The sequence below is a fragment of the Schistocerca serialis genome, chromosome 6, assembly GCF_023864345.2.
Source record: "Schistocerca serialis cubense isolate TAMUIC-IGC-003099 chromosome 6, iqSchSeri2.2, whole genome shotgun sequence".
Taxonomy (NCBI): Eukaryota; Metazoa; Arthropoda; class Insecta; order Orthoptera; family Acrididae; genus Schistocerca; species Schistocerca serialis.
The window spans coordinates 552,097,387-552,120,909 of NC_064643.1; the positions used below are offsets into that span (position 1 = coordinate 552,097,387).

A 23,523-nucleotide genomic window follows, 5' to 3' on the forward strand; every position below is an offset into this window, starting at 1 on the left:
CTCTCACCATTTCACGACGACAGTGGCGCTATTCGACCCAGCTCCCCATCGTCTCTACACGGAATCAGCGCCAAAACCGTCTTCATCTTCGTCATCACCAAGACAAATCGATGAATGTCTTTGCCCACAATGTTGTGCAAGAATACGCTTCAAGGCGTAATAACATGCGCCAGTTCTAGCGGGACTTTGCGCTCGTCTAGCGCTTTGTAACAGAAACCCGTGCTTTTCAGCGCAATTTTTGGTGACGTTTTCCCATCCCTGAGAAGTTCACTTCCTTTTAACGGAACCTGTAACTTTGCTGCAGTAGGACACTCGTTCCTGCTGTAGTAAGCATAAATATGCGTCAGTCTCGAAAGAATTTACGTCGGTGACTAGGTGAGGGTGCTTTTTCTTCTTTCCAGGGCTCGCAAAAAATATACCATCTGATCCAGACGCCTCAGGTTCGTTACGGCTCACGTCTACAACTTCCAACATTTGTTATAACGCTCACTTGCTTACTACTGTTCTTGCACTTATTCCAAGATTTTTAGATGTTCGTTCCACAACTTTACAGGGAGGAATTGATAGCCGTCTGTGAACTCTTGAGTACACTTTCTCCTGCTCGTAAAACTCAAGAGTCCTCTGTGGTAACTTCAGTGCCTGGCTGTCTTAGTAACAAAGTTTGATGCAAAGCATTCTCGCTAAGCGAACGAAGTCTTTTCGGTGACATTTCACAAGTATCAGAATTTTGTAAACGACAGTTCCTGAATTGTCGTACTATAAAGGGTGCTTCATTGATCGTGACCGGGCCAAATATCTCACGAAATAAGCGTCAAACGAAAAACTACAAAGGACGAAACTTGTCTAGCTTGAAGGGGGAAGCCAGATGGTGCTATGGTTGGCCAGCTAGATGGCGCTGCCATAGGTCAAACAGATATAAACTGCGTTTTTTTTTAAATAGGAACCCTCATTTTTTAAATTACATATTCGTGTAGTACGTAAAGAAATATGAATGTTTTAGCTGGACCTCTGAGAACGCATGCTGTTACAGCATGATTACCTGTAAATACTACATTAATGCAATAAATGCTTAAAATGATGTCCGTCAACCTCAATGCATTTGGCAATACGTGTAACGACATTCCTCTCAACAGCGAGTAGTTAGCCTTCCGTAATGTTCGCACTTGCATTGACAATGCGCTGACGCATGTTGTCAGACGTTGTCGGTGGATCACGATAGCAAATATCCTTCAACTTTCCCCACAGAAAGAAATCCGGGGACGTCAGATCCGGTGAACGTGCGGGCCATGGTATGGTGCTTCGACGACCAATCCATCTGTCATGAAAAATGCTATTCAATATCGCTTCAACTGCATGCGAGCTATGTGCCGGACATCCATCATGTTGGAAGTAAATCGCCATTCTGTCATGCAGTGAAACATCTTGTAGTAACATTGGTAGAACATTGCGTAGGAAATCGGCATACATTGCACCATTTAGATTGCCACCGATAAAATGGCCAATTATCCTTCCTCCCATAATGCCGCACCATACATTAACCCGCCAAGGTCGCTAATGTTCACTTGTCGCAGCCATCGTGGATTTTCCGTTGCCCAATAGTGCATATTATGCCCGTTTACGTTACCGCTGTTGGTGAATGACGCTTCGTAGCTAAATAGAACGCGTTCAAAAAATCTGTCATCGTCCCGTAATTTCTCTTGTGCCCAGTGGCAGAACTGTATACGACGTTCAAAGTCATCGCCATGCAATTTCTGGTGCATAGAAATATGGTACGGGAGCAATCGATGTTGATGTAGCATTCTCAACACCGACGTTTCTGAGATTCCCGATTCTGGCGCAGTTTGTCTGCTACTGATGTGCGGATTAGCCGCGACAGCAGCCAAAACACCTACTTGGGCATCATCATTTGTTGCAGGTTGTGGTTGACGTTTCACATGTGGCTGAACACTTCCTGCTTCCTTAAATAACGTAACTATCCGGCGAACGGTCTGGACACTTGGATGATGACGTCCAGGATACCGAGCAGCATACATAGCACACGCCTGTTGGGCATTTTGATCACAATAGCCATACATCAACACGATATCGACCTCTTCGGCAATTGGTAAACGGTCCATTTTAACACGGGTAATCTATCACGAAGCAAATGCCGTCCGCACTGGCGGAATGTTACGTGATACCACGTACTTATACGTTTGTGACTATTACAGCGCCATCTTTCACAAAGCAAAAAAAGTGGTCCAACTAAAACATTCATGTTCCTTTACGTACTACACGAATATGTAATAAAAATGGATGTTCCTATTTAAAAATAAAAAAAAAATCGCAGTTGATATCCGTTTGACCTATGGCAGTGCCATCTGGCGGGCCAACCATAGCGCCATCTGGTTTCCCACTTCAAGCTACACGAGTTCCGTTCTTTGTAGTTTTTTCGTTTGATGCTTATTTCGTGAGATATTTGGCCCGGTCAGTATCAGTGTATAGCGATGATTTGTATCGCATCACCATTTTATGCTGTTTTGTTCTTCTGAAGTCTAGTCTTAATGAGGGCTGACTTTGTGTGTGTCGAATGCAGCGCCTTCTGTGCGGGCGCGGGACAGCTGGTGCTGTGGTGCGGGTGGCGCGCACCACGGCTGGTGCAGCGCGTCGTTTCTCGCGGCTGGCGGCCGCCGCAGCGCCTGCTGTCCTCGCCGCTGCCCACACCGCCGTCTGCACCGCCTTCTCTACCGGCCGCTGCCACCGCGCCCGCATCCACCGCCGCCTCTATGGCCGGCCCACTGGTGGCACAGTCCGCCGTGTGCGCGGGCCTGCGCGCCGCCAGCCGCCGGCTCAGCCGCAGCGAGAGCGACCTGCACTGCTGCTGGGCAGCCGACGACAGGCTCGCCGGCTCCCCACAGCGCGCTGCTGCTGTCCTGCTGCGCACGCACTCGGGGTCGCGCGACTCTGGCGTGCGAGTCTCCACCGCTTCCGACGACTCCAGCACCGGCCGCGGCAAGGTAGTGGTACTCTATATCTGCGCTGTTTTCTAACAGTTACTTACGTTCTTCCTATTGGAGGGGTGTCGGCAACGGCCATATTGCCGCTCTTAAGCCATCTGTCTATATCTTATCTATCTGTACACTGAGGAAGTTGAAGTTGTGGGATAACGATATACCCACGAGCAGATGGCGGTAGCATCGCTTACATAACATACACGTGGGCAGTGCATTGGCGAAGCTATCATTTGCACTGAGGTGATTCATGTGAAATGGTTTCTGACGCGATCGTGGCAGGAATTACCAGACTTCGAATGTGGAATGGTAGTTGGAACTACACACATGGGACATTCCATTTCTGAGATGGTTAGGCAGTTCAGTATTCCGAGATTCAAAGTGTCGAAAGTGTAATACCAAGTTTCAGGCATTACTTCTCACCACGGACAGCGCAGTGACTGACGGCTTTCACTTAACGATCGTGAGCAGCGGCATTTGCCTAATTTGTCAGCAGTGGCGGATATAGAAAAACCTCAAGGAAGGGGTGCTAGAGATACCTTGAGCTACCTTTACTTTATCACAATAAAAATCATGAAATGGACCACCAACATACCAGGGTGTTGGCACAGACATCTAAATACTGGGACAGCGTCATTATAGAGGCTAACGAAATTCGTACCAGGGGCAGACTCATCAACAGAATTACCTCAGCAAGGCATGGGAACCAGCACTGAGTCTAATTAAAAAGAGGCTCAGCAAAGAGAACGAACAAGCGACCAGGGCAGATGAGCCAGTTACACTGACGCCACAACAGACGCCGATGCCAGCCTCTCGGCGACCGCCGACACGGCCGCGGGTGCGGACCGCAGAGAGAACGCCTCGCAGGGGAAGGGGATTTAGGACAGCTGCCTGCCCTCAGGAGCTCAGTTCGTCAGCGCACCTGATGATGGCGACATGTCTGATCGCCAAAATACTGTGCCCGTTGGACACTATGGACCGGCAGTACACCCGTGGACTGTTCGAGCAAGAAATACGCTGGGAGAAGTTGAAGAATCACAAAAATAATCAAGTCACATGCAAAGTTTAACAAAGTTTTATTTAAACTGATTACACACACACACACACACACACACACACACACACACACACACAAGACAATGCCATCTTATGATACAAAAAAGCTAAAATTGTGGTTTTCTTCCTTAAATTCTATTCTATTCTTCCTGGCAAATTGGTTAATTACATCATCAATAGGATATCAATGTAAGGGTGAGTGTTCAACAGAGCTAAGCCATTAAGTCGATCCACCTTCATTGTCGACCTCAGCTATGTCTTTGTACAGTGCAGTGTTGAAAAACTTCTTTCTACTATAGCAATAGATGCAGGTAGACACACAAATATTTTGTATAGCATGTGCAAAGTGCGATAGTCAGATCTAGGACAAAAAGGCAACGCTTGCATAACAGAATCATGATCGTTAGGGGCGTTTATGCCCATTTGCTTGTATTGAAGAACCTCTCCCAGTAGTCACTTTTTAATCACAAAACAATAATTCGTGACATTTCTCGAACGAATGCCAGATAGAATAACGTATCGAGATCACTAGAATGGCCGCGACTTTTTTTGTAGGTATGTGTTAGCTGTCTATGTGCCAGACAGAAACGTATAAAATATGATGACGTGGGCGCTCGTGCTACATAGGAAAGTACGACGACTCGATAACTCGATTAAGTCAAGTCGACTGACAAAAGAAATGAACGAATTGCGTGTGAGCTGACTGGTGGGGGGCGATGCAGGTAGCAATGCGGATGTTGTCATTGCTAACAGACAAGCAACACGGCATAAAATAACCACAGAAATTGATGTGGGATGTACTACAATGAACATACCCATTAGGACAGTGCAGTGAAATCTGGTATTAATGGACTATGGCAGCAGACAACCTATGTGGGTGCCTTTCTGAACAACGTGACATTATGTGCAGTGCCTCTCTGGGGCTTGTGGCTGTATCGGTTCGACCCTAGGAGAATGGATAACCATCACCGGGTCAGATGAGTCCCAATTTCAACTGGTAAGAGTTGATGGGATCTGTGCCACACCTGAACCCTACTATTAGGCAATCAACGGACCCAAGTTGTCAACAAGGCACTTCGTAACCTGATGATGGCCCCATAACTGTGCGGGCTGTGTTTACGTGGAATGGACTGGGTCCTCTGGTCCAAAACTGATCATCGACTGGAAATGATTGTGTTCGATTACAAGGAGATCATTTGCAGCCATTCATGGACTTAGTGTTCCCACAACTACACCACTGTTTCACAAGATGAAGGATCCCTTGTTCCCAGAATTCTTGTTACTGTTACAGGAGTTCCGCAGCGTATGCATCACTGTTGATGGTTTTTCTATGCTCGAGGAATTTGACGAATATTGGATCTCAGATGTCGAAAAAGATTGTGAGCTTTACCTTGCCTGCTGAGGGCACAGCTTTGAAATTTTTAGGAGAAGGTGACAGCACTGCAATCATGTCCATAAACGTCTCACTACATTATCCCAAGTGGAAAATGCAATTTTCAACCAGTTTGGCTAAGACATTTCATACCTTTCCATTTGAATACCCATTATATTATATTGTAAAAATTTATGTAAGTATGTATGTTCCACACCACTCCTAAACCACTGGCTCAATTTCAACTAAACTTGGTACCCATCTCATTTGCTATTTGGAAAGGAGCATTACGTTAGTAAAAATCACCTACCTTCCATAGGAGAGTGGTTGGAGATAAAAACAGGGTGACATAGAAGCATTACTTGGGTATGTCTGAAGCAGTTTCAACCAAATTTTGTATATATACAGAATTCGTTATTTGTATAAAAATACTGTGTGGGGCAATATACCCGAACCTACCACCCTTAGGTGTGGGTGTGGAGAGAAGAATAATATGTAAGAATATTTAACAACAATCAACATTAGAATTGTCCTTGGGGTCACAAGACTCATTGGTGAAAGCCATGATCACATTTTGTACTTTGTATGTATGTATGTATGTGTGTGTGTGTGTGGGGGGGGGGGGGGGACTAGTTTCATTACAAAATTAATGTTGATTAATTAGTTTTTAATGATGTAGGACACAATTCTCAATCTTTGCAACACCCACGCTGCATGCATTGGATAAAAACACCATTTGGACACGATCATCATGGCTTATGCCACGTACATGTTGGGACTTATTTAGAAGAAGTAATTTTAGTCAGTGAGAGTAGCATTAAGGAGCTAAAGCCTTCAAAGTATCCACAGCGTATAAATAGGTTACTACATCCATATGCTTGTATTATCCAAACTCAGTCATGTAGCTGCATTCCTAAATATACCTAAAAATTATACAAGGCAAATAACTTCTGCAATGGCATTGCATCTCTGGAGGTTGAATATGTTCAACCTGCCTTTTCTTGACACAGCCTTACCAGTGGGGGATCCAGAACAGCACTGCATGATATCATTATAGATGAAGATGTAGAAATATTTTTACGGAGTGACATAGCAGTGAAGTACAATGATTTATTTGCTTAAAAGATTAAATTGTCCACCATGTTTTAAAATAAAAATGAGGAATTAATTATGGTAACAGTAATTAATTAAAAACTTAACAATAATTCATTCGTGGTATACAATAAAAATTGAAAGTAGCTTATCTGCTGCTGCTGTAAGACAGACAAATTAACACAAAAACAGATTCTTCAACCTCAGTTTTCATCCTTTAACACTGACGATTCGTAATGCTGAAATTCTGTTATGATCCACTGTTATACAATTTTTGAGAAAAGTTTAAAAATATTGGAATCTGTATGAGAATACTGGTGATATTTTTTTAATAGTATTCAAACACTTACTATTTTTTGAGAAAGGGAGGGAATGGTGGATGGACTAGGTTTTCTTTTAGTAGCCTATTAAGTTTAATGTTTTGATTCTATTGTCTCGTGAAACTGAGAGAGTCAAAATTTTTCAGTCTTTGTTCGATTTCTACATTTACTGCAGGAAATAATATGAATAAAAAACTGAAAATCAGTTATTCCTGAAACCAGTTATTTTGAGTGGTTTTAATGGTCACTTTTCGGTTACTGCCATTTTGAACACATCGTGCTACTGCTCACACATTGAGCTCAACAGTATATTTAGCCATTATCTATTAAAGAGCCACCACATGTATTGCTAAGTTAGAGCACTAGCTTCAAACTCAATGTCCACACCTCAACAGAGATAAGCAAAACATTTGAAATATGTGTATTGTGACAAGGATAACCTCAAATTTCTGAGCTGTTGTCATTTATTAACATAAATAGATTTCGCAGTTTCTGTTATTGCTGCGAGCCCAAATATCTCGTGTTGTCATAAGTAACTTCAAACTGATAATCTCGAATCCTCAGCAGCAACAGCAGCAGAAAAACACTGTTTTGTAAAGGAAAATTCCAAGCTCCAGGGCAAACAGCACTATCATGAGCATTTTTTGTTAATGAAATTTATAATAAACTATATATAAGTAAAACAGTCCGTTTATTAGTAAAGAAACCTTACTTCTTCTGCAACAAGTTTGTTTTAAGTGATCAAATTAAAAGTTTTACCCCTAAAAATTTCTTACTACAATGCTTTTAAAAAGCTCTCATTTATTGCCAAGATAAAATCACAATCTATATTATATATTGTGTTAGTATTGTAAGTTTGTAAAGAGATTTTTACCGAAGGAAAGTATTGAGGCAACCCGAAGTGCCTTAGGGATAATAGCCATACAGTGAATAGCATCCTTTAGACATTCAGCTGACAGAAGTCATGGGACAGCAGTATGCACATGTGCAGATGGCAACAGTAGTGTATACACAAGCTATAAAAGGGCAGTGCATTGGTGAAGCTGTCAGTTGTGATTAGGCGATTCATGAAAACATTTCCAATGTAATTATTACTGAATGACGGAATTAAAATGCTTTCAACATGGAGGAAAAAAAAAGCCTTGTTTCACAAAGCACCTAGGATCCAGCGCACGTTGGTCTATCGATTATTCAGATGATATGGTTATAATAGAGGGAAACATTCCACGTAGGAAATATATATCTAAAAACAAAGATGATGTGACTTACCAAATGAAAGTGCTGGCAGGTCGACAGACACACAAACAAACACAAACATACACACAAAATTCAAGCTTTCGCAACAAACTGTTGCCTCATCAGGAAAGAGGGAAGGAGAGGGAAAGACGAAAGGATGTGGGTTTTAAGGGAGAGGGTAAGGAGTCATTCCAATCCCGGGAGCGGAAAGACTTACCTTAGGGGGAAAAAAGGACGGGTATACACTCGCACACACACACATATCCATCCACACATATACAGACACAAGCAGACATATTTAAAGCCATACTTTAAATATGTCTGCTTGTGTCTGTATATGTGTGGATGGATATGTGTGTGTGTGCGCGAGTGTATACCCGTCCTTTTTTCCCCCTAAGGTAAGTCTTTCCGCTCCCGGGATTGGAATGACTCCTTACCCTCTCCCTTAAAACCCACATCCTTTCGTCTTTCCCTCTCCTTCCCTCTTTCCTGATGAGGCAACAGTTTGTTGCGAAAGCTTGAATTTTGTGTGTATGTTTGTGTTTGTTTGTGTGTCTGTCGACCTGCCAGCACTTTCATTTGGTAAGTCACATCATCTTTGTTTTTAGATTATTCAGATGATTTTGAAACACGTCCCTATTGGTTTTTGAACACATTCCAAGTTTATTTCTGAATGGGTCATAAGTTGATATTTGAATGCATAGTGTACATGATGTCTCTGCCAGGGGAATCCATCTAGAAATAAAGTATCCTTCAGACAAAAGGGCATGGGGCTATACGAGCTGAGCGGAACAAAGCCTAACGGGTGAATTCCAACTGCTGTTCGTTTATGTGATTGATTGGGTATGTGAATGATCAGTGTTGTTATAATTACTAGCTAAGTCCAAAGATTCAGACTACCAGAGTGGAAATAAATGACTACCAGGAATAATAGGTAAGAAAGATTACGTGTTATCTTCTCGGTGTATCCAAGAAAGTGAAATTTTGACAGAAATTTTTTGGCCAGCTCGCTACACTAGAAAGGGCAAATTGTACAGTCCCTGGCTAGCAGCCACTTAAGTTCTAGTCTGGGAGTAGCGTGGAAAACGCGTTGTACGAACACGTAATAATGCCTGACTGGAGAATAATCGCTGGATAACTAAATCAGTGATTCTGGCAGGGTTACTAGAGTTAACTGGAGAATGAGTTTTGTCAGTGGTAAGAATAGTTACAGAATTAGTGATGAGAATATTGTTTGTTAGAATGAGGAAGGAGAAGAAAACGGGGTATCTCACAAATTATGGAAGAATCTGACGATTCCAAAAATATACAAAAATTTCGTACTACTGCTTTTCGATCTCATGCTTGAGAAACTGGAGCATATGAATGAAATGTGAAACTATTTCCTAACATAAAGCTTTTTGCTTGTAGTTGGCCAGAAAGGCATTTCATATTGGTATTATAAAGATGACCATTATTACCAAAACAGTTTCACTTCCTTGGTGTGTGTTACAACTGGTGCAATATTAGAAAGGCCTATTTTCTTTTATCTCAGTGACAAAATAGATGTAATCAGATCGAGAGACCACAGCAGTGTTGGACACTATTTGTATTAACAACTTTTTCAGTATTACACAATGACATTTCGATTTTTCATGTAGCAAAATGTTTAACGAATTTTGATGAGATAATAGATTCTTTCGCAGAAAGGAAAGTTGCCATGTAAAGCTGTAGCAAGATTAGAAAGAAAAAAAAAATGCTAGGAGCTAAGGACTGAATAAATGTGTACTGTTTTGCTTGTCTCTTGTCTATACTGGTTTTATGTATCGTATATTTAATTTTATGTCACACAGAACAGCAAGTTATTAGCTAATAGGCAATAAAGAGCCCACATTTCCTGAAGAGTTCTTGTTCTTCTGGTTACAAATAATTCCACCCAGTATTAATTGCGAGGAAGTTTTTAAGAGGGGCAGGATGTCCAGACGGCCGAGTGGCAGCAGGAGAGGCGCCACAGGAAGTTTTAATTTCCGCTATCCTGAATATAGTCTGATGGCATCCATTACAAAATATACACATTTGAGTTCCACAGTGCAAAATACAGTGATGTGCAGTAGAAGAATGCTGTGCAAAGAGGCATGGCACTGCACTTTGGCACACTTAAGACCAAATAAAACGTCTTACATTTCCTCGAAGTTATATGTTTTACACGTCAGACTCTTCAGAAAGATGTGCGCTACAAAATGAACATATTTTTGAAAAGTCTTTAAAAGTTTTGATGTCCTATCTCAAATGCTCTAGGATGGCGGATGGAAGGGGGGGGGGGGGGGGGGCCACCGTCTAGTATTTCCTGGCTTGAAATACTGTAGATCCGGGGTTGTTGCGCAGAGCAGTCTGAGTTACAGTGGGGGTGGGGGGTAGTCTCCATGTGATCCGTGTTTACATTTAGTGATTCTTCCGTTTCCTCTTTGTTTACTGCTCTCAAGAAAGGCGATTTCTATGGCTGGGAGCTATCAAGTGAATTAAAATACATTCACATAATTACAGAGGGCTAAAATACGTTATTAGTTTCAGATTTTATTTATTTATATTTTTTTTATTTCCACCTTTCTCATAGTCAACCATTAATCACCTTGCAGAACAATGAACTTATTTTTATCGCATTGCTAAATAAATTCAGCTTTTATTTATCTTTTCCCCTGAGGCAGCCAATTTCTTTTAAATGAAGTGTTTAATTTCACACTATTGGCTAGTTTCAACTGTTCGCTGCATTTCAAGTGTGTGTTTTCATCTTCTAGCATGTATGGCATTATGCCATAATAAAGTACCAAACATGAGATAATACAGTACTGGTACTCCAAGAAAATTTACATCCCGAAAACCACATTGAAAAGATAAATATCAGGTCGAGGCCTACTTAATTGGGATCTGGATATATGAATGTGCACTTTAAGGCAAATTATTCATTTCAGTACGGTTCATGAAATTCCGACATTCCTGTTTCTTTTATGAGATAATTTAAGATCTTTTAATGTTTTACACATATGAACCTACGGGCTTCCTATGTCATCGTAGCTGTGCAAGTGCAGTGACGTGTCTTATCTGGCGCTCTCTGGCAACTATTGGAACAAATCCATTTCTAATAGATCACGGAAAAATATTGTGAATTGTGATTTGAAAAGCATTATTTTCAAAGTAAATTTCCTTGTACGCAAGATGAACTATGTGCAAGAATGTACGATGAATTTCTTAAATCACAGGGCATTTGACTCTCATTTAAAAATCAGCTCTTTGACATTCAGAAAAATTTCAAGCCCAGAATATCAGACATTTTTGTCGGTATTAAACATTTTACTGGCAAAATTTGTGTGATGTATCTTAAAGTGTAAAAAACGCAAAAAAGATTAACATTTTATGTGAAAGATTATATTCTCTTGTAGCTTATTAATTTTAGAGACAAATATTATTTTGTAGCAACATTATGTATATTAATTTGAGCCATTAACTTTTCCTGTTTGTGTGTTTGCACTACTTAAGAGTGTTGTTGCTGTTGGCTGACTACATGACGTGTCCTATGCTCTTAATATCCGCTGGTGAGCTCACGTGACATGAGCTATGACTGGCTTACAGAAGCACATCGCAATCTCGATTTCAATGCTTCAGAAAGTAACATACGGTGTTTGGTGGAATATGAATCTATCTTTCGTAATACGAAAATATGCAGCATATATGTTGCTGCACATCAAAGAACATTCCAAAATATGTTTTTTTTTCTCCCCCTATGTTTGATTTTCTAAAGTGCCGGGAAATTCTAAGCTGCTGTATAAAACCATAGCCATTCAAATGATTGACAAATTTTACAGTTCCGAGGGAAAGTATACTGTCACTTAACACAGAAAAATTGTATTTTCACCTGGGTGAAAGTGTATTTTTAAATGGGAGATCTGGGATTTTTTTTTCCTTGTCCACATATACACCCTGTGTTTACCTTGCCTTCAATATGTAGGAACTGAGATTGCACATTATAGGCAATAGCACCCAGAATCATCACACTAGGCATTGGTCCACTATGCTGCTCATCAATGCAGACTGCCCAATTGCATTCGCCCCAGTAGCATCTAACAGGTATGTGGCCATCACTGTAGGACAAATTGAAGGAGGATTCATCTGAAAACACATTTTTCCACTCAGTGTGCCAGTAATTGCACTCGTGTACCCATTGCAGTCTGAGACACTGGCCATTTCTGGTCAATGGAAGACAATGCAAAGGCATATGTGCCCTCAGTCCAATCCTTGTAATAGAGTTTAAGTGGTCCAACATTGAGCCAACACTGTCGACAAAGCTGTTCTGTGGGTTATGGCCGAGCAGACAGCAAGGCGTTCATTCTGTGCTTTGCCCACATTTTATGGTCCTGTATCTCCTTGTCACTGTGTATGATCATCTTCTATGCACTGGTTCCACACACATCAGTGTCATTGCAGTGTGCCCTGTACAAGCTGCCACGCCATGGTAAGATTCACCTATTTCCCGGAGAACAATTAATCTGCTCCATTTGATCTCATCCGTGTGCCGACATTGTGACCTTTGTATTGCTGAGGCTTACTGGCACTTCTTGCATGTTTCCTCTTGGTTTGGTGGGTCTAGACTGACTGACAGTGGTGTATGTTCGAGACAGTTGCCCCGTGTTTGTAATAACTTAGTAGAGGTGACTTACTGAACAAAAGCGCTGGCAGGTCGATAGACACACAAACAAACACAAACATACACACAAAATTCAAGCTTTCGCAACAAACTGTTGCCTCATCAGGAAAGAGGGAAGGAGAGGGGGAAGACGAAAGGAAGTGGGTTTTAAAGGAGAGGGTAAGGAGTCATTCCAATCCCGGGAGCGGAAAGACTTACCTTAGGGGGAAAAAAGGACAGGTATACACTCGCACACACGCACATATCCATCCACACATACAGACACAAGCAGACATATTTGGTCTTTAAATATGTCTGCTTGTGTCTGTATGTGTGGATGGATATGTGCGTGTGTGCGAGTGTATACCTGTCCTTTTTTCCCCCTAAGGTAAGTCTTTCCGCTCCCGGGATTGGAATGACTCCTTACCCTCTCCTTTAAAACCCACTTCCTTTCGTCTTCCCCCTCTCCTTCCCTCTTTCCTGATGAGGCAACAGTTTGTTGCGAAAGCTTGAATTTTGTGTGTATGTTTGTGTTTGTTTATGTGTCTATCGACCTGCCAGCGCTTTTGTTCGGTAAGTCACCTCATCTTTGTTTTTATATATAATTTTTCCCACGTGGAATGTTTCCTTCCATTATATTAATAACTTAGTAGGACAGACAAAATTTCACAGCTATTGAGAAAATTATGCCATCGTTATTTGTGATTATGTTAAACTCTAATGATAATATTTTACTTTTGTCTTTTAAGCTACAGTTGCTTTACTGTTTAGTACACAATATTATTTGGCTGTTAACAATTATTATAATCATGTGGAGTTTTGTAGCATAATTACTCAACAGCTCTTTTTTCCTTCTTTATAGATTGCGTCGAGTCTAATATCTGCTGGCTTGGGGCTGATGTTCTCAACACCAGGCTGCAGTGAAGTTGACTCAGAATCTTTGCATGAGTATCAACAGATTGGAAGCTTTGACAGTGATGAGGATGATCAGGACCAGATTCGGTATGGGACATCTCCGAGGAGGGAGTCTGGTATTTCTGTGGCATCTGGTATATATGAGGAGATTGATGAATCTGAAGTATCATCACAGAGCCATTACGAGAATCCTGTTTCTTTACACTGGACAACATTAATGAACAAGAGTGCCCCTCTACCTCCTCCACTGCCCCCGCGGAAGAGACACGACTGCCGCACTATCTGCAGGTTGGTATTCTGAACCAGCAACATTACTTTTTTCAGGCCAAATACTGTATATACTCATTTAAATGTATATTTGTAATACTGAAAGTTTTCTCTTAAGGTATGACACCTTAAAGTGACTTGTGAATTTAGTGGCTACTTTAACCAAGTTAAATGGAAACAAAAAATGTTCTTTCAAAATCTTGTAGCTTTTTTAAAAAAATTGACTTTTTTAAATTCAAAGGTCATCAGAAGGTAGTCCTTTGAGTTATCTAAAATATACGCTTCAGGAATAGCTATTTGAGTCCATGCCTAACGAAGTCAATTGATTTAGAACTAAGAAATTCAAGTCAGGTTGGAAGTGTACATTCATTTTGAATGTCTGTATGAACGTAACTGGAAAAGTTTTAAAGTGAGGGTAGATCAGAATATCAAGAGGGGTGTTGAATCACCTAACAATGAAGCTCTTTAATATATTTTGTCAAGTTAGTACAATGTGGACAAGCATTAACAAGTAGTTCCAGCATTTATCTCCCTCCTTTTGGCTTTTTGTATTAGACTGTAGCCACACGACATCTCAAATGGCAATAAATACCACATGACGTGAACACTTTCTGAGAAGTGGTTCCTAATGTACAACATGCCCTCTATCCTCAGAGATGTTTAATATTATGTTTTGCAGATGCACACTGACCTCTGTATGAGGAGATGCTCAATTTTTGTTAGAGGTTAGCAATTCTTTTATTTTTATTTATGATGTTATTGAAAGGCATTGCTTTGAATTGCTAATGATAATTCTGGATGTCAATGGTGCTTCTGCTCATGAGGCATGTGGAGGCAAACAAGTACATGTGCACATATGGCAACGTGCTGTCTTTTTGTTCAATGTGAGTCATCACAATTCATTACATTTGCCAAATCTGAGGTTCAGTGACAGTTACAATAATGCATTATTGTGTTTAAATGGTCTCCATTTGTCTGCAATTCTTTCTGAGTGAACATGACCACTTTTGTCACAATGACCTTCCTTGAAATAAGATTAGTGTATCCATGTCATGCTCTCACCAATTCATCTTGTAACACTATGGCACAAATATTTGGAATCTCCAGTGCTGTTATTGCCCCTGATTAAATTCAAAGATAGGAGTATACACTGAAGTGAAGTGACAAAAGTCATGGGTTAGCAATATGCACATGTACACACAGTGGTAATATTGTGCATACAAGGTATAAAAGGCCAGTGCATTGGTGGAGTTCATGTGAAAAGATTTCCAGTGCAATTATGGCTGCATGACGGGAATTAACAGACTGAAATAATAATTGGAGCTAGAGACATTGGACATTACATTTTGTAAATTGTTAGGGAATTCAATTTTCCAAGACCCACAGAGTCAAGAGTGTGCTGAGAATACCAATTTTCAGGCATTACCTCTCACCACAGATAACACAGTGGCCGACAGCCTTCACTTAATGACCGAGATCAGTGGGTTTTGCATGGAGTTGTCATTGTTAACAGACAAGTAATACTGTTTGAAGTAACAGCAGAAATCAATGTGGGATGTATGGTGAATATATCTTTTAGGATGGTGTGGTGAAATTTGGCATTAATCGGCTATGGCAGCAGACGATCTACGTGAGTGCTTTTACTAACAGCATGACGTCACCTGCAGTGCCTGTTTGGGGCTCGTCACCATATTGCTTGAATCCTAGATGACTAGAAACCCATGTCTCGTCCAGTGAGTCCAGTTTTCAGTTGGTAAGCTGAGAGTAGGCTACAAGTGTGGCACACACCATATGAAGCCATGGACCTAAGTTGTCAACAAGGCACTGTGCAAGCTGGTGGTTGCTCTGTAGTGGTGTGGGCTGTGTTCATATGGAATGGACTGGATCCTCTGGTCCAACTGAACCAGTCATTGATTGGAAATGGTTACGTTACTACTTGAAGACAATTTGCAGCCACTCCGTAACTTCATGTTCCCACTAGGCTAAAACTGTTTGGCATTGGTTTGAAGAGCGATTAAAACTGAAGTATTGAAGTGCATAGGAAAGGTTTTCTTAGAAGAAAGTTGAATATTCAGAGTGCAATGAAAAGCAATTTTCACTGGCTAACTGTGTGGGTAAGCAATGTGCAACATTTGCATGCAGTGGGAATGTTTAAAAAATTGGGAGTATGGATACCACACGCTCTAAGCCAAATTCACCGAAATCAGGGGGTGGCCCTATGTGCATTTCTGCTTGCTCATCAAACTGGCTCAAGAACAACACCAACCATTCTTATCCTGTATTGTTACTGATGATGAGAAATGGTGTCTTTATGCTAGCATAAAGAAAAGAAAGGAATGGTTGAGTCCAAACAAAGCACCGGCTGCGGTGGTTGAGCAGTTCTAGGCGCTTCAGTCCAGAACCGCGTGACTGCTATGGCCGCAGGTTCGAATCCTGCCTCAGGCGTGGATGTGTGTGATGTCCTTAGGTTTAAGTAGTTCTAAGTTCTCGGGGACTGATGACGTCAGATGTTAAGTCTCATAGTGCTCAGAGCCGTTTGCATCATTTTTTTTAACCAAAAATAGCAGCATCTCCCCGTACAAAGACTTGTGTGCATCCACAAATGGTAATGGTATGCATCTGATGGAACAGCGGGGTGTAACCATCACTGCTCACATTTATTGTCAACAACTGAGATGTCTGACATACACAGTCAAAGAACAACAACCAGGAAGACTGGATGAAGTGATGCTACTCCACGATGATTGATGATGCCCATCTGCATTATGCTAAACTGACAAAAAACACTATACAGGAGTTGGGTTGGGAAGTCATTCTGCACCCACATTATTTGCCTGTTCTTGTGTCTCCAGATTTCCATCTTTTCCAGTTTCTGTGAAAAACCTTGAAGGAACTTCATTTTCAGATGTAAATGCACTCTGAACATGGCTTAACGAGATGGGTTTGTTTCACCTATGGAATGGATCGCGGAAATGCTAAAATACGAGATTTACAAATGTAAAACTGGTATACACAGGGATAGTGAAGATGAAATAAAGCTTCAATGTTGCCCAAGCTATGCTCAAGTTATCTGCAGAAACCACATGAAAATTTGTGTAGTAGTTTTGTATATTAGTATGTTCAAACAGGCAGACAGACATGACAGTTTAATTGTTCTATTATTAGTGCAGATGTATGTTCCATTTTACTCATTTAAAGCATTGCAGCAGTTGCATTTTTGTCTATCTCGTGCTTACATCTGGAAGAGTCATCTGTCATCTGCTTACATAATTTCCTGGTACTCCTGTATTTGACACTGATATATTTGATCTAACTTAACTTTATTTTGTAGCACCACTCATTTCTTGGTGTAAAGCATGACAAAATAAACAATGTATTTTTAGTAGTTGCAGAGATGGGTTTGAAATACCTCAGATAATTTTAGAGCACGTACAAACACTATGGCCACACAACTGAAGAGTTCATTATTACATTTTTAGATGAACAATGAAATCTGTACATAAAAAAACTTCCAAATTATTGTAATGACAATAATCGATGTTTGACTATATAATGTAATTGGCGAGATAAAAAAATATATATATATATATACTCACCAAGGGGCAGCAGGAGACAACACAAATAAAAGGTTACACTTATGCAAGCTTTTGGAGCCAGTGGCTCCTTTCTCTGACAGAAGGGTTGAAGGGGAAGGATGAAGGGTGAAGGAAAGAGACTGGAGAGGTTTAAGAAAGGGGGTAGGTTTCAGAAAGGGCACCCAGAACTGCAAATTGGGGGAGACTTACCGAATGGGATGAGAAGGAAAGACTGATTGTTAGGGATTGCACCAGATGAGATTTGAAAACCAAATTATTGTGTGTTATGAAAATTCAGACAAATTATTATAATCAAGAAACTTAGTACTTTAAATTATGGCAAGTAAGTTTTCCAGCAAAAGATTATTAATATGGTCAAAAATTTTTAGAGCACATAATAGTCTTAAATTTAAAATAGCAGCCTTTTCAGTAAAATAAAAATCCCTCAGCAAAATTACTTACAACATAGCAGTCAGCAAAACATAAATTACAGTACACATAATAAGAACATGGAAAACATAGTTTTGTGGTTTGTTTAATGCAGAGCAGTCTGTTAAAATCTTATATTTATTTCCATAAAATTTTACTGATATTAGTCCATTTTTGTTGTAAAAAAACGTTTTACTTCTTGTTTTTACAGTGTACGGAGTGAGGAGACATTAGACGACTGCCGACCATCGTCGAGGCTGGTTTCGTCACAAGTGGCCCTGAGATACACTGAACGGCATTCTGCATCCTGTTCTGCTCTTTCTGACACTGAACCTGGATACATGCCTATGTCCCCTCGCATTCCAGTAACAGCAGCAGCTGAAGAACAGCTCTACATGCCTATGGCAAGCATTGACATATCATGACATTTTTGTTTATGGAGTATAGTACTGCCAAACACTCCTGCACTCTCCATCCCCAGGGTAATTTTGGTCACTCCAATTGAGGAACTATGAATTTATTAGTCTTTCCACAAACTGACTTTATTTTTTGTATAATTGAAACCCTTTTGAAAATATGAGTGTTAATTTGTGTGTCACCAGCAATCATTGTACACTCTTTTTCAAGAACTACGTAGTTCTCTGTGATATCTCTGGAGCTGATGCAACAGTAGCTGGATGTTATCTTTTTGTCCACCCTGTCCAAATAATGCAGATTTTAATCAATCCAAGAGTGGACCAGGGGAGGGGAGATTCTTTTCAATCCATGATGTACTGTTTCATTGACAAGAAAAAGTAAAGCAATTGATAGTTGTGAACTAATGATAATGTGTTAGCATATTTCATCAAGTATATAATCACATTTCCACTTGTGTTTACGCTTTCTATGTGGGAATACTCAACCTTGTTCTTTTGCATACATGTACTGAGTGTGTCCAAAGTACATTTCATTGCAGAATGTAATGTTTTTCATCTTAAAGCAGGAAAACAGTAGAAAAATAGAAGATTCAAGTACTGTATGAATAAAAATAAGAGAACTCCACAGAAAGGAACTTTGCAATAGGCTTTCAAGGAATATGGATATTGTATGTTGAAACTTTTTCACTTATTCAGTCTTCAGAACATTTGCAGCATGCGAGATATAGTAACCCATTTTCAGTATTACCCTTTCCTATGTAGATGTCCTTTCGTAAATACAAGACAATATGAATTATGCAGATCTCTGTAGCTCCTAGAATTTTTAATTTTGTATTTGATAGCCAGAGAAATGCTGTAAAATTTCAGGAGAGGATATGTCACAAAAACTTGTTTTTACAAATGTGTGTCACATATCTCAGTTTTGAACAAACCTGCAGAAAGCAAAACATTTAACACTGATGGAAAGAAATTCAGTGTATGCAGTGCTGAGAAGAAAATGTGTGTATGAAGAAAGAGGATTGAGTACCTTCATGTTTGTGTCATTTAAAGGGAACAGTAAATATGTTTGTGACGTTTTGTTTTGTTTTAATTTGTGTGTTCATCTCATAGTATTTGATTTAAAGGCTTAAACAGATGGTGTAATGTGATTAGTACAAAGTGTGGGTGGATGAAGCGCACAAATATCTTGCAGATCTGTAATTGTCAAAGTTATCAAACTGGTGATGTTGAAGGAAAACCATAGTGTTGAATGATACCAAAAAAGCAAAATGTAAATCATAACAATGTCTTTTTTATGTGTACACAGAAAATGAAATAAATTTGTACACTTGTTGCATGAATTTAAAGTACCCTCACTTGTACTACCAATACATCTGAATTGCAAACATTACTGTTGTTTAATAGGAACAGGTAAGCTTTATATAACAAGTTATTGAATTAGTATTGTACTGGCTGATAGAATAAAGTAGGTCATTCTAGATTAGCACAAAAAATGAACTTTGATTAAGCTGAACATGGACATCTGCAACGTGTAAACATTCAATTTTGTGGGGCAGGTAAAGTTCAATTGCAGTTGTCAGTTCACAACATAGTGACAGTGAAAAAAAATTGATTTCATTTTACACAATACAAATTGAAAAGAATAAATAAAAAAGTTGTTCTGCCTCAAAGTTCAAAACAATTTTTTCAATCTGTAAGGTTAAGAACAATATCTGGAATGTAAGAAATGAGTTTAGATAATAAATGCCCCCGTAAGATTTCTTGGAGATGACCCATAATAAAAGTGAAAAATTTTAAAAGTATTCCATTGACACTTATTGCCTGCACATGAAAAGGAAATTTGAACTATTTGCAATGAACAGTTAGGTACTGGGTTCGACATCAGCCAGTAATGACTGAACATCTCTTACAAAAATGCTCACTACACTTGAATAGCAGTAACTGAGCAACTCATATGAAATTTTTAACTTGCAAAAATGTGCATATATTGCTATTACAACTGTACACAAACTGAGGAACAGAAAAAGTAAGACATGTAAGTCAGTGAGCAAAGTTATATTCATTCACCAGTACCTAAATAGCCAATATTTAAATGGAGTTTTAGCTCAGTGGCTTAGTGGTAGTGTGCTGGTGCACCATAGGTTGGGATTCAAACCTGGATAAGTTCAAGGAATTTTTTCATGCCTTATCATTTCTTTCCTCTTTGTTAATATTTGTTAATGTGCAAACCACAAACTTATACCATGGTTTGGAATCCGTGTTAAACTCTAGGTCCCCATGTATTTGGATGGGTAAGACTGTTCTGAGGTATACCATCTCCAAAAGGCTCATGCCCAGTAAAAAGCTATAGTGGCCAAACCTACCTAAGGGTTGACAAATTTTTTACCTAAGTTGACAATGCAGAAGTGTCCGCCTCAATAGCTGACTGGTCAGTTGTCAGAATGAGATGCAATGGGGCCTGGGTTTGATTCCTGGCTGGGTCGGAGATTTTCTCTGCTCGGGGACAGGGTGTTGTGCTGTTTTCATTATCATCATCATCATCATCATCATCTCACCCCCATCAATGCGCAAGTTGCTGAAGTGGCGTCATCTCAAAAGACTTGGACCAGGTGACCAGTCTACCCAATGGGAGGCCCTAGCCACACGACATTTCATTTCAATGCGGAAGTATCCATATGCTGTCCCTTGCATTGATGGTTTCTTTATTGTTGAATAAAAGTAGCTTGAAAACCTGTGAACTACTGGAACTTTTGTCCAGAAAGCAGCTTAAATCCATTCCAACAATATGTAATATGTACATTTTCAGTATGCTCAGCAAATTCTGAAAACCTGATGTGATGCCACTGTCATGTACAGTTTTTGTAGCCTAGTTGGCTTTGTCACCTAATGGCCTAAGCCAGGTGACTGAGAATTATCAGCTACCATTCTCTGTTATATTGATTACAAACAATTTAAGACGGCACTATGTTCAGAAATTGCTCCGGCTGAATATGTCATAATGCTAATTTCCCAGTGTTCTAGGCCACTATGGTGGGCAGCATTCCACATTTGAGTGTACTAAACTCTGAGAATTATATTGTTTCTGTTCATTTACTTTATGGATATCTGATTTTAGATGCTTCGAATAAGTCTGAGAAGTTGCCTCTGCTTATTTTCTCCTCCAACTGAACAACACAAAATCTTCAATAATAAGTCATGTGTATCTATAATACACAATTAATAATCATGTCAAAGCATGGTAATCACATTGATAACAGATTTAGTGGTGTTACAAACTGTGTATCGAGCTAATTCAGATCAACATTCAGTCGGCTGAAGCTAAAAATTTTGATACTCAGTGAATTCATCGAATGGGTTCATTTTCTGATCAAAATCTATTTCTAGCCACTGACATTCATACAATATTGGCCATATGAATGATAGATAACTATTGGTTATATAGCAACTAAGGAACAGGTATGGATCTACTGATTTTAAACATGGCTTGTGTATCAGCCTCTCTGATCCTACATTCAAACAGCTCCATAATTCACTTCATGGGTTCGAATGCATCTCATTCCACATAGAAGAAATTCAGGCAGTTGCTATGAATGGATCCTAGAACCTCAATGTTATTAATGATTAAATGCTACATGGTCGGGAAATTCTGGAACTACAAGTTAGGAAATTTAAGTTGTAAGACTTTCAAATTAATATGCTGTAGTACAGCTCTTTTACAATTGATACTCACTATGAAAAGTCCGCTTGTTCTAATTTGCACACTTTATTAATAACTAGCTGACAAACTCGGCATTGCCTGGTTACTTGTTTTGCCAATTTTCTATTAGAAATGAAAACAAAAAACCTAGTGGAGTATATAAAAAAATTTTCATGTCCATGTTTTCATGAAAACACATGGAGTTATGAAGCAACCACACAAAGAAATATGTGTAATGTTCAAATATACAATATACAAATACAGTATCCAAATTAAGAAACATGATCTTGGACAGTTTCTGTATACTGGGCTCAACTGCTTTGCAATTTTGTAAACATCTCTGTGGCCACACCTATTCATAGCTCTACAGACAGGTATCATTTTCACATACAGCCATTTGCACTTCACAGATGGAAGCTGTCAAAAGTTCTGCCAATTGTCAGGGATTGTTGCAGATGACTCAACTGCAGGGAGTGTCTTCGTAGTAAAGAATATATGTATTAAAACTTCTTGCATGATGTGGCATTTTTTCATGTAATGATATATTTGTATTCAGACACATGTGGATTTTGTCAGTGAAATATGTTGCAATATAGTTAGTAGCACAGAAGTAATATTTTTAAACATCATGCATGATGTCGCAGTTTTTCATGCATCTCATTGTTTGTGACATCATTTCTCCTCAATTTTGATAGGTAGGTGGTTCTTACTCTCACAGTGATTGTTGCATGACAGTAAGGGATATGTGTACAAAGTTTGGCTGAAATCAGCTTGGTGGTTTTGTAGGAGATGTGGGGTGGGATTTACAAAACTCTAACACTCTCTCTCTCTCTCTCTCTCTCTCTCTCTCTCTCTCTCTCTCTTATAATATATCTGGATTCTAGTTGGAATTTCAGATATACAGTGGACAAATCCAACACTACTAAGTGGTCCCGGCTGAAATTTCCCGAGGAACACTGAAGGATATTCAGAGGGGTAAGGAAGGAGCAGTATTCATTTACTGTCCAGTTTCCACAAATATTTTATGTGGGTACATTTAACAATTAATTGAAGTCAAGATAGTAAATGAATGGTTTACATTGATAAAGTCTTAATCATAACCTCTAAGATTATAAGTGGTGTTTTTTTTTAACAGCTCTGTGTATGTGAACAAGATGCATATATTTCTTCATCTTCTGGCAGTTAATTTCATACTGGACAACAGTGCAACACTGGCTCACACATCACCATCTGTATCCAAAGCTTTCCAACTCTCAGCACATCTTCTTTCAATTTAACAATTTAGAAGAATAATGCATGACAACAGGGATTTAATATTTTATTGTTACTTGATCATCACTAAATGTGATCTGCATCTTATTCTTTGGAAATACACTACTTGGTCAAGTAGTAGATGTGGTTCAGACAAAAAAAACACACAGTGTATTCTTTGATAAAAATAACTTTGTGACTGATGTTTCAGTGAGTCACTAACCAATCATATTCTTCCTCATGTGCCACA

General features: G+C 39.6%; 1 protein-coding gene across 2 annotated transcripts in view; it reads left to right on the forward strand.

Moving 5' to 3' along the window:
* The window catches only part of LOC126484499 (uncharacterized), a 468,946-nt gene extending 449,293 nt beyond the window's left edge, over positions 1-19,653 (forward strand). Inside the window, exons 8-10 of one of the 2 annotated variants that reach the window (XM_050108037.1) lie at positions 2,576-2,999; positions 13,586-13,926; positions 18,121-19,653. In XM_050108037.1, the coding sequence (XP_049963994.1) occupies positions 2,576-2,999; positions 13,586-13,926; positions 18,121-18,334 (979 nt within the window). In that variant the 3' untranslated portion in view covers positions 18,335-19,653. The remainder of the gene's footprint in view (positions 1-2,575; positions 3,000-13,585; positions 13,927-18,120) is intronic. The other variant, XM_050108038.1, reaches the window with a different exon arrangement.
* The last annotated feature ends 3,870 nt before the right edge of the window (positions 19,654-23,523 follow it).